This window comes from Salvelinus namaycush, unplaced genomic scaffold (assembly GCF_016432855.1).
Source record: "Salvelinus namaycush isolate Seneca unplaced genomic scaffold, SaNama_1.0 Scaffold443, whole genome shotgun sequence".
Taxonomy (NCBI): Eukaryota; Metazoa; Chordata; class Actinopteri; order Salmoniformes; family Salmonidae; genus Salvelinus; species Salvelinus namaycush.
Genome location: NW_024061135.1, coordinates 159,934 through 171,300, shown reverse-complemented (window position 1 = coordinate 171,300; position 11,367 = coordinate 159,934). Strand labels below are relative to the sequence as shown.

Here is an 11,367-nt window from a genome sequence, read left to right as displayed (position 1 = left end):
GTGGCCAATAGCGCAACAGTGCTGCGGATTGACAGACAAGAAACGGGTAATAGAGTTTTAATCCGAAATCAAAGGAAGAAAAACTGCATGTTTGTTTGTCCTGAAATTTCTTCACATTTGTCAACAAAACATGAACGGAAATCTGTTTTAGATCATACGTTGAACTCCAAGTCTACGTTGTGATTGTTACATGGATTATTCTGTGTCGGTGAGTTCGTTTTTTGGGGGGCGGATAAACGGTTCTCTGTGCCTTTGATTATAACTGTTGCCAACAGTTGTTGCGCTCTCGACGGGGATCCTCGATCATTTCCATGGCGGATGGATCAATCATGTCGGAGCAGGACAATCATTTGATGGAGAAAGAGCTTTGTTCAGATTCGGGAACTGCTGACTGTGTGGAAGAAGCTTTTGTCTTCGGAGAGGATCTGGAGCTGAACCGATTTGATGGATTGCCCTTCTCCTCTCGTTATTATAAACTACTGCAAGAGAGAAAGTCTCTACCTGTTTGGAAAGCTAGAGAGGAATTTTTGGATATCCTGGTGAACAATCGACTTGTCATAGTATCTGGTACAACTCAAACTGGGAAAAGTACACAGGTGAGTTTTGGAATTAATACGACGGTATTCAGATCTAAAATATGAGTTTCAATGAATTTCAATAATAATAAAAAATAACAATATTTCCCCTTTGATTCCCAATACAGTATCTAGTATTTATATAATGATGTATTTTTTGTTGTTGAAAATCTCTTAATTGGTATAGTAGCATACAGTCCCATACATGACACGTGGGGACATATCTAATAAGGCAACAATGAGGCCATACATCAAACATTAGTTCCATACAAAACCATGTCAGCCACTTCATAGTCTGCTACCGATACCCTTTTCTAATGTCCTGCTATGAACTCCCCCCCCCCCCCCCCCCCCTGATCTCATCCACATCATAATTCTTTACACTGGAGTTTTTCCATATAAGGGTAGTACAGAGTTGTTATTGAAAATCAAAAAGTGACAGCATTCAAGTAATACACTTCTGCCAGGATCTTGTTGTGAAGTGTGAAATGCCAGCCGGCTGCATTGGGAAGGTCAGTCCCTACTGAGACCCTTATAAATATAGCTCCAGCCTGCAGGGAGCCTGATATTAATACCATTAGCTGTGTCTTTGTCCCAAATGGCATCCTATTGCCTACGTAGTGCACTACTTTTGTCCTGGACCCTATAGGATCTGGTCAAAAGTAGTGCACTACACAGGGAACATCATGCTATTTGGGACAGAGAATCCTATGTCTTAGACCCTGAAGCTGCACATAAGACTTTAGATATGACTCTGCTTACTTACAGCAGAATCCACTAGCCCTGGTCCCAGATCTGATCCCACTAGCCTGGTCTCAGATCTGAACTCTCTAGCCTGGTCCTAGATCCGATCTCTCTAGGCTGATCCCAGATCTGATCTCACCAGCCCTGGTCCCATATCTGATCTCACTAGCCTGGTACCAGATCTGATCTCACTACCCTGGTCCCAGATCTGATCTCACTCGCCTGGTTCCCAGATCTGATCTCACTAGCCTGGTCCCAGATCTGATCTCACTAGCCCTGGTCCCAGATCTGATCTCACTAGCCTGGTTCCCAGATCTGATCTCACTAGCCTGGTTCCCAGATCTGATCTCACTAGCCCTGGTCCCAGATCTGATCTCACTCGCCTGGTTCCCAGATCTGATCTCACTCGCCTGGTTCCCAGATCTGATCCCACTAGCCTGGTCCCAGATCTGATCTCACCAGCCTGGTCCCAGATCTGATCTCTCCAGCCTGGTCCCAGATCTGATCTCTCCAGCCTGGTCCCAGATCTGATCTCACTAGCCCTGGTCCCAGATCTGATCTCACTAGCCCTGGTCCCAGATCTGATCTCACTAGCCTGGTTCCCAGATCTGATCTCACCAGCCTGGTCCCAGATCTGATCTCACTAGCCTGGTTCCCAGATCTGATCTCACTAGCCCTGGTCCCAGATCTGATCTCTCTAGCCAAGTCCCAGATCTGATCTCACTAGCCTGGTTCCCAGATCTGATCTCACTAGCCCTGGTCCCAGATCTGATCTCTCTAGCCAAGTCCCAGATCTGATCTCACTAGCCTGGTTCCCAGATCTGATCCCGTGGCCAGAGAGCAGAAGCAGACAGGCATCCAGGTTAAGAATCCACTCGTTTTGTATGATGCCTGAGATCATGGGCTTAATATGACCCAGATATACCTGTAAATACCCCAATTCCCATTAGTCACGTACGCATAAATTTAGTAGTTCGCATCCCCAACCTCACCCAGTTGTCCATTGAGTCTAGGAACAGATGGAACAGAACACACCTCCCTCTCACTGTCATCTGATTTAGATGTTTTCGAAGCAGACATATGAGCACATGGTTTATGAGAATATGGCTATTCATTCCAGGGTTTATGAACTGTGTTGTGTCTCTGTTTGGGCCAGAGATGTTTTAAACAAAGATCCATTTGTCTTGGAAAACTACTTTTTTTTATTTAACTTTTATTTAACTAGGCAAGTCAGTTGACGGCCTACACCGGCCAAACCCGGACGACGCTGGGCCAATTGTGCGCCGCCCTATGTGACTCCCAATCACGGCCGGTTGCGATACAGCCTGGAATCGAACCAGAGTGTCTGTAGTGAAGCCTCTAGCACTGATATGCAGTGCCTTAGACCGCTGTGCCACTCAGGAAGTTGATACCAGTTCCGTGGGATCTCTTTCCTGCAGTGCCTTAGACCGCTGTGCCACTCGGGAAGTTGATACCAGTTCCGTGGGATCTCTTTCCTGCAGTGCCTTAGAGCGCTGTGCCACTCAGGAAGTTGATGCCAGTTCCGTGGGATCTCTTTCCTGCAGTGCCTTAGAGCGCTGTGCCACTCAGGAAGTTGATGCCAGTTCCGTGGGATCTCTTTCCTGCAGTGCCTTAGAGCGCTGTGCCACTCAGGAAGTTGATGCCAGTTCCGTGGGATCTCTTTCCTGCAGTGCCTTAGACCGCTGTGCCACTCAGGAAGTTGATGCCAGTTCCGTGGGATCTCTTTCCTGCAGTGCCTTAGACCGCTGTGCCACTCAGGAAGTTGATACCAGTTCCGTGGGATCTCCTTCCTGCAGTGCCTTAGACCGCTGTGCCACTCGGGAAGTTGATGCCAGTTCCGTGGGATCTCCTTCCTGCAGTGCCTTAGAGCGCTGTGCCACTCAGGAAGTTGATGCCAGTTCCGTGGGATCTCCTTCCTGCAGTGCCTTAGAGCGCTGTGCCACTCAGGAAGTTGATGCGAGTTCCGTGGGATCTCTTTCCTGCAGTGCCTTAGAGCGCTGTGCCACTCAGGAAGTTGATGCCAGTTCCGTGGGATCTCTTTCCTGCAGTGCCTTAGAGCGCTGTGCCAGTCAGGAAGTTGATGCCAGTTCCGTGGGATCTCTTTCCTGCAGTGCCTTAGAGCGATGTGCCACTCGGGAAGTTGATGCCAGTTCCGTGGGATCTCTTTCCTGCAGTGCCTTAGAGCGCTGTGCCACTCAGGAAGTTGATGCCAGTTCCGTGGGATCTCTTTCCTGCAGTGCTTCCAAAAACATAGTTCAATTAGATTCTAGAACTACAAGTATAATCTTCAGAAAGGATTGTTGGTATCTTTGCCTGTGTGCTACACAGGGAAGGTCCCATGGTGCAGAATGACACTGGTTATGGCTAAATTGATTATATGGCTGTGAATGTCCCCTACCCACAGTCACATTCACAGAGCCAGACAAAGAGTCTGTCTCTGGCTCTGTGAAGGCCCTTCTCCAAGGCAAGAAGGACCTTCTATGCCATCAAAAGGAACGTAAAATTCAAACATACCAATTAGGATCTGGATAAAAATACTTGAATCAGTCATAGAGCCCATCGCCCTCTATGGTTGGGAGGTCTGGGGTCCGCTCACCAACCAAGAATTCACAAAATGGGACAAACACCAAATTGAGACTCTGCATGCAGAATTCTGCGAAAAATATCCTCCATGTACAACGTAGAACACCAAATAATGCATGCAGAGCAGAATTAGGCCGATACCCGCTAATTATCAAAATCCAGAAAAGAGCCGTTAAATTCTACAACCACCTAAAAGGAAGCGATTCCCAAACCTTCCATAACAAAGCCATCACCTACAGAGAGATGAACCTGGAGAAGAGTCCTCACCTACAGAGAGATGAACCTGGAGAAGAGTCCCCTAAGCAAGCTGGTCCTGGGGCTCTGTTCACAAACACAAACACACCCCACAGAGCCCCAGGACAGAAATTAGACCCAACCAAATCATGAGAAAACAAAAAGATAATTACTTGACACATTGGAAAGATTTTTTTTTAAAACTGAGCAAACTAGAATGCTATTTGGCCCTAAACAGAGAGCAGAATACCTGACCACTGTGACTGACCCAAACTTAAGGAAAGCTTTGACTATGTACAGACTCAGTGAGCATAGCCTTGCTATTGAGAAAGGCCGCCATAGGCAGACATGGTTCTCGAGAGAAGACAGGCTATGTGCTCACTGCCCACAAAATGAGGTGGAAACTGAGCTGCACTTCCTAACCTCCTGCCCAATGTATGACCATATTAGAGACACATATTTCCCTCTGATCACACAGATCCACAAAGAATTCAAAAACAAACCCAATTTTGATAAACTCCCATATCTACTGGGTGAAATACCACAGTGACCAATCACAGCAGCAAGATTTGTGACCTGTTGCCACAAGAAAAGGGCAACCAGTGAAGAACAAACACCATTGTAAATACAACCCATATTTATGTTTATTTATTTTCCCTATTTGTACTTTAACCATTTGTACATCGTTACAACACTGTATATATACATAATATGACATTTGTAATGTATTTATTCTTTTGTAAATTCTGTGTCATGTTTACTGTTAATTTGTATTGTTTATTTCACTTTTGTTTATTATCTACTTCACTTGCTTTGGCAATGTTAACATATGTTTCCCGTGTCAATAAAGCCCCTTGAATTGAATTGAGTGACAGTGAATTTTAACTGTGAATTTACCCTGAATAACATGGGTCTTAAGGCTCTCCCCCCCTCCCTCCATCCATCCCTCCCTCCCCTTTCTCTTTCCCTCCACCCCCCCCCCCCCCTCCATCCCCTCTCTCTCTCTCTCCCCCGCTCCCTCCATCCCCCTCCCTCCCTCCCCATCCCTCTCTCTCTCTCTCCCCCTCCCTCCTTTTCCCCATCCCTCCCCTCCCTCCATCCATCCCTCCCTCCCCTCTCTCTCCCCCTCCCTCCATCCATCCCTCCCTCCCCTCTCTCTCCCCCTCCCTCTCTCCCCTCACTCCCTTTCCCACTCCCTCCCTCCCTCCCCTCTCTCTCTCTCCCCCTCCCTCCCTCCCTTTCCCCATCCCTCACCTCTCTCTCTCTCCTCCTCCCTTTCCCCCTCCCTCTCCTCTCTCTCCCCCTCCCCTCTCTCTTTCCCCCTCTCTCTCCCCTCCCCCTCTCTCCATCCATCCCTTCCTCCCCTCTCTCTCTCCCCCTCCCTCCATCCATCCCTCCCTCCCCTCTCTCTCCCCCTCCCTCCATCCCTCCCTCCCTTCTCTCTCCCCCTCCCTCCCTCCCCTCACTCCCTTTCCCACTCCCTCCCTCCCTCCCCTCTCTCTCTCCCCCTCCCTCCCTCCCTCCCTTTCCCCATCCCTCACCTCTCTCTCTCTCCTCCTCCCTTTCCCCCTCCCTCTCCTCTCTCTCCCCCTCCCCTCTCTCTTTCCCCCTCTCTCTCCCCTCCCCCCCCCTCCCTCCCCTCCCTCCCTCCCCTCTCTCTCCCCTCCCTCCCTCCCCTCTCTCTCCCCTCCCTCCCTCTGGCCTCCAGCTGTTAGGCACTAATCCTCTGGAGCTGTCACTTGCTGCCACAGCAGTTTAGCACAACACAATTAGTAGGAGCTGGTCCTTGTCACTAGTGTGTCACCGGCTCCGTGTCGTGGTCGACACCGGCTCCGTGTCGTGGTCGACACCGGCTCCGTGTCGTGTTCGACACCGGCTCCGTGTCGTGGTCGACACCGGCCCCGTGTCGTGGTCGACACCGGCTCCGTGTCGTGGTCGACACCGGCTCCGTGTCGTGGTCGACACCGGCTCCGTGTCGTGGTCGACACCGGCTCCGTGTTGTGGTCGACACCGGCTCCGTGTTGTGGTCGACACGATGTTACTATTCTGCATTATGTTTTATAATTCCCTGTCCGTTCATTTATTAATGACTTTAGAAATGAGGATTCACTGGTGGATTAATACTGTTTAGCCTGTTGGAGTCAGGTCACTCTAGTGGATTAATACTGTTTAGCCTGTTGGAGTCAGGTCACTCTAGTGGATTAATACTGTTAATCCCATTTGAGTCAGGTCACTCTAGTGGATTAATATTGTTAATCCCATTTGAGTCAGGTCACTCTAGTGGATTAATATTGTTAAACCTGTTGGAGTCAGGTCACTCTAGTGGATTAATATCGTTAATCCCATTTGAGTCAGGTCACTCTAGTGGATTAATATCGTTAATCCCATTGGAGTCAGGTCACTCTAGTGGATTAATACTGTTAATCCCATTGGAGTCAGGTCACTCTAGTGGATTAATATTGTTAATCCCATTGGAGTCAGGTCACTCTAGTGGATTAATACTGTTAATCCCATTGGAGTCAGGTCACTCTAGTGGATTAATACTGTTAATCCCATTGGAGTCAGGTCACTCTAGTGGATTAATACTGTTAATCCTATTTGAGTCAGGTCACTCTGGTGGATTAATATTGTTAATCCCATTTGAGTCAGGTCACTCTAGTGGATTAATACTGTTAATCCCATTGGAGTCAGGTCACTCTAGTGGATTAATACTGTTAAGCCTATTTGAGTCAGGTCACTCTGGTGGATTAATATTGTTTAGCCCATTTGAGTCAGGTCACTCTAGTGGATTAATACTGTTAATCCCATTTGAGTCAGGTCACTCTAGTGGATTAATATCGTTTAGCCCATTTGAGTCACGTCACTCTAGTGGATTAATACTGTTAAGCCTGTTGGAGTCAGGTCACTCTAGTGGATTAATACTGTTAAGCCTATTTGAGTCAGGTCACTCTGGTGGATTAATATTGTTTAGCCCATTTGAGTCAGGTCACTCTAGTGGATTAATACTGTTAATCCCATTTGAGTCAGGTCACTCTAGTGGATTAATATCGTTAATCCCATTTGAGTCAGGTCACTCTAGTGGATTAATACTGTTAATCCCATTTGAGTCAGGTCACTCTAGTGGATTAATACTGTTAATCCCATTGGAGTCAGGTCACTCTAGTGGATTAATACTGTTAATCCCATTGGAGTCAGGTCACTCTGGTACTTTCGCTAGAATGCATAATGCTTGGATGGATGAATACCTTTTGATAATGTGGGGCTGAAATTGTTTGAAATTGAATTTCTACATGATCAACTACAATGTATCCATTTCCCAGATCCCCCAGTGGTGTGCAGAGTTCTGCCTGTCGGCCCAGTACCAGCACGGCGTGGCAGTGTCTACCCAGATCCACTCCCAGCAGGCGGTAGACCTGGCCCTCAGGGTGGCCGATGAGATGGACGTCAACATTGGACATGAAGTGGGCTACACCATCCCTCTGGAGACGTGCTGTTCTACTGACACTGTGCTCAGGTCTGGATCTCACACACACACACACACACACACACACACACACACACACACACACACACACACACACACACACATAGACACATAGACACATAGACACATAGACACACACACACACACACACACACACACACACACACACACACACACACACACACACATACACACATAGACACACACACACACACACACACACACACACACACACACACACAAATACACACACACACACACACATACATACACCTCCCGAGTCCCGCAGTGGTCTAAGGCTCTGTATCGCGGTGCTAGATGTGCCACTAGAGATTCTGGGTTCGAGATTCTGGAGGCCCATGGGGAGTCGCACAATTGGCCCAGCGTCGTCCGGGTTAGGGGAGGGTTTGGCCGGCAATGATGTTCATGTCCCATCGCGCACTAGCGTCTGCTGTGGCAGACTGGGCGCAGTGCACGCCTACACGGTCGCCAGGTGTACGGTGTTTCCTCCGACACATTGGTGCGGCTGGCTTCTGGGTTAAGCGGGCAGTGTGTCAAGAAGCAGTGCATCTTGGCTGGGCTGTGTTTCGGAGGACGCACGGCTCTCGACCTTCACCTCTCCCGAGTCCGTAGGGGAGTTGCAGCGATGAGGTAAGACTGTAACTACCAATTGGATACCACGAAATTGGGGAGAAAAAAAAATAATAAAAAGCATGACATTAGTAAAGTTAGATCTCTGGTCGTCCTGCTCCAGGTACTGTACAGATCTCTGGTCGTCCTGCTCCGGGTACTGTACAGATCTCTGGTCGTCCTGCTCCGGGTACTGTACAGATCTCTGGTCGTCCTGCTCCGGGTACTGTACAGATCTCTGGTCGTCCTGCTCCGGGTACTGTACAGATCTCTGGTCGTCCTGCTCCGGGTACTGTACAGATCTCTGGTCGTCCTGCTCCGGGTACTGTACAGATCTCTGGTCGTCCTGCTCCGGGTACTGTACAGATCTCTGGTCGTCCTGCTCCGGGTACTGTACAGATCTCTGGTCGTCCTGCTCCGGGTACTGTACAGATCTCTGGTCGTCCTGCTCCGGGTACTGTACAGATCTCTGGTCGTCCTGCTCCGGGTACTGTACAGATCTCTGGTCGTCCTGCTCCGGGTACTGTACAGATCTCTGGTCGTCCTGCTCCGGGTACTGTACAGATCTCTGGTCGTCCTGCTCCGGGTACTGTACAGATCTCTGGTCGTCCTGCTCCGGGTACTGTACAGAACTCTGGTCGTCCTGCTCCGGGTACTGTACAGATCTCTGGTCGTCCTGCTCCGGGTACTGTACAGATCTCTGGTCGTCCTGCTCCGGGTACTGTACAGATCTCTGGTCGTCCTGCTCCGGGTACAGTACAGATCTCTGGTCGTCCTGCTCCGGGTACTGTACAGATCTCTGGTCGTCCTGCTCCAGGTACTGTACAGATCTCTGGTCGTCCTGCTCCAGGTACTGTACATATCTCTGGTCGTCCTGCTCCAGGTACTGTACAGATCTCTGGTCGTCCTGTTCCGGGTACTGTACAGATCTCTGGTCGTCCTGCTCCGGGTACAGTACCGATCTCTGGTCGTCCTGCTCCGGGTACTGTACAGATCTCTGGTCGTCCTGCTCCAGGTACTGTACAGATCTCTGGTCGTCCTGCTCCAGGTACTGATGCTGCTGAAGGCGATGTCTCAATAACCACACTAGCACACTACTACTAGCACACTACTACTAGCACACTACTACTAGCATCCATCGACAATACATCTCTACATACTAAGTAGCATGCTAGTATGTACACTACATGACCAAGAGAATGTGGACACCTGCTCGTCCAACATCTCATTCCAAAATCCTGGGCATTAATATGGAGTCGGTCCCCCCTTTGCTGCTATGACAGCCTCCACTCTTCTGGGAAGGCTTTCCACTAGATGTTGGAACATTGCTGTGGGGACTTGCTTCCTTTCAGCCACGAGCATTAGTGAGGTTGGGCGCTGATGTTGGGGCGATTAGGCCCGGCTCGCATTTGGCGTTCCAATTCATCCCAAAGGTGTTTGATGGGGTTGAGGTCAGGGCTCTGTGCAGGCCAGTCAAGTTCTTCCACACCAATCTTGACAAACCATTTCTCTATGGACCTCGCTTTGTGCACGGGGGCATTGTCATTCTGAAACGAGGAAAGGGCCTTCCCCAAACTGTTGCCACAAAGTTGGAAGAACAGAATCGTCTAGAATGTCATTGAATGCTGTAGCATTAAGATTTCCCTTCACTGGAACTAAGGGGCCCGAACCATGAAAAACAGCCCCAGACCATTATTCCTCCTCCACCAAACTTTACAGTTGGCACTATGCATTCAGGCAGGTAGCGTTCTCCTGGCATCCGCCAAACCCAGATTCGTCCGTCAGACTGCCAGATGGCGAAGCGTGCTTCATCGCTCCAGAGAACCCGTTTCCACTGCTCTAGAGTCCAAAGGCAGCGAACTTTACACCACTCCAGTCGACGCTTGGCGTTGCGTGTGGTGATCTTAGGCTTGTGTGCAGCTGCTCGGCCATGGAAACCCATTTCATGAAGCTCCAGACAAACAGTTCTTGTGCTGACGTTGCTTCCAGAGGCAGTTTGGAACTCGGTAGTGAGTGTTGCAAACGAGGACAGACGATTTTTATGCGCTAGGCGCTTCAGCACTTGGCGGTCCTGTTCTGTGAGCTTGTGTGGCCTACCACTTCACGGCTGAGCCATTGTTGCTCCTACATGTTTCCACTTCACAATAACAGCACTTACAGTTGCCCGGGGCAGCTCTATAGCAGGGCAGAAATTTGACAAATTGACTTGTTGGAAAGGTGGCATCCTATGACGATGCCACGTTGAAAGTCACTGAGCTCTTCAGTACAGGCCATTCTACTGCCAGTGTTTGTCTATGAAGATTGCGTGGCTGTGTGCTCGCTTTTATACACCGGTCAGCAACGGGTGTGGCTGAAATAGCCGAAATCCACTAATTTGAAGGGGCGTCCACATACTTCTGCATTTATGGTGGATACCGGCACTCACTTCTGGTCTCCACGCTCCGTACCGGCATTGAACTATGTTACCACCTGCATCATTAGTTAACTCAGTTCTGGTCCACTCCAGGTTCTGTACAGATGCCCTGCTACTGAGGGAGATGATGTCTGACCCCATGTTGGAGCGCTACGGGGCCATCGTCATCGACCAGGCTCATGAGAGAACCGTCAGCACAGACATACTGCTGGGACTGCTCCAGGTATGGTGGGAATGACCTTTTGTGACCTTTCTCTCTCTCTTTAAAAGTGGCATTCAGCATACTAGTATCTGATGGATTATATAGATTTATATTTTAGGGGTAATATTCCAGAGAGAGAGAGAGAGATAGAGAGAGAGAGAGAGATGTTTTAAAGTTCTGTGTACACAAGTTAAATTCCTAGTAACAGCAGTTTGTTGCTTGTCAATAAAGTTTTTTTTTGTGATTGTGCAGGACATCCTGGTCCATAGACCAGACCTGAGGGTGGTGATCCTGACTGTGTCCTCCATGACAGACAGGCTCCTGGCCCACTACGGTAGTGGAACCGCCCTCCTTTACATTCATTGATTTTTTTTAATGGGAAAAGATGCACTTTGTAACAACCCAGGGGGAATAACACATAGTCGCCATTGTTGTGTTTATCAGATGATTAGAAGAATGGAGGTCGTGGCGTCTGATATTA

General features: G+C 49.0%; 1 protein-coding gene across 1 annotated transcript in view; it reads left to right on the top strand.

Annotated features, from left to right (window-relative positions):
* The first annotated feature begins 329 nt into the window (after positions 1 to 329).
* Positions 330 to 11,367, top strand: part of LOC120041330 (putative pre-mRNA-splicing factor ATP-dependent RNA helicase DHX32) — a 36,065-nt gene continuing 25,027 nt past the window's right edge. Inside the window, exons 1-4 of the mRNA XM_038986267.1 lie at positions 330 to 596; positions 7,478 to 7,671; positions 10,778 to 10,907; positions 11,139 to 11,220. Coding sequence (XP_038842195.1) covers positions 330 to 596; positions 7,478 to 7,671; positions 10,778 to 10,907; positions 11,139 to 11,220 — 673 coding nt within the window. The remainder of the gene's footprint in view (positions 597 to 7,477; positions 7,672 to 10,777; positions 10,908 to 11,138; positions 11,221 to 11,367) is intronic.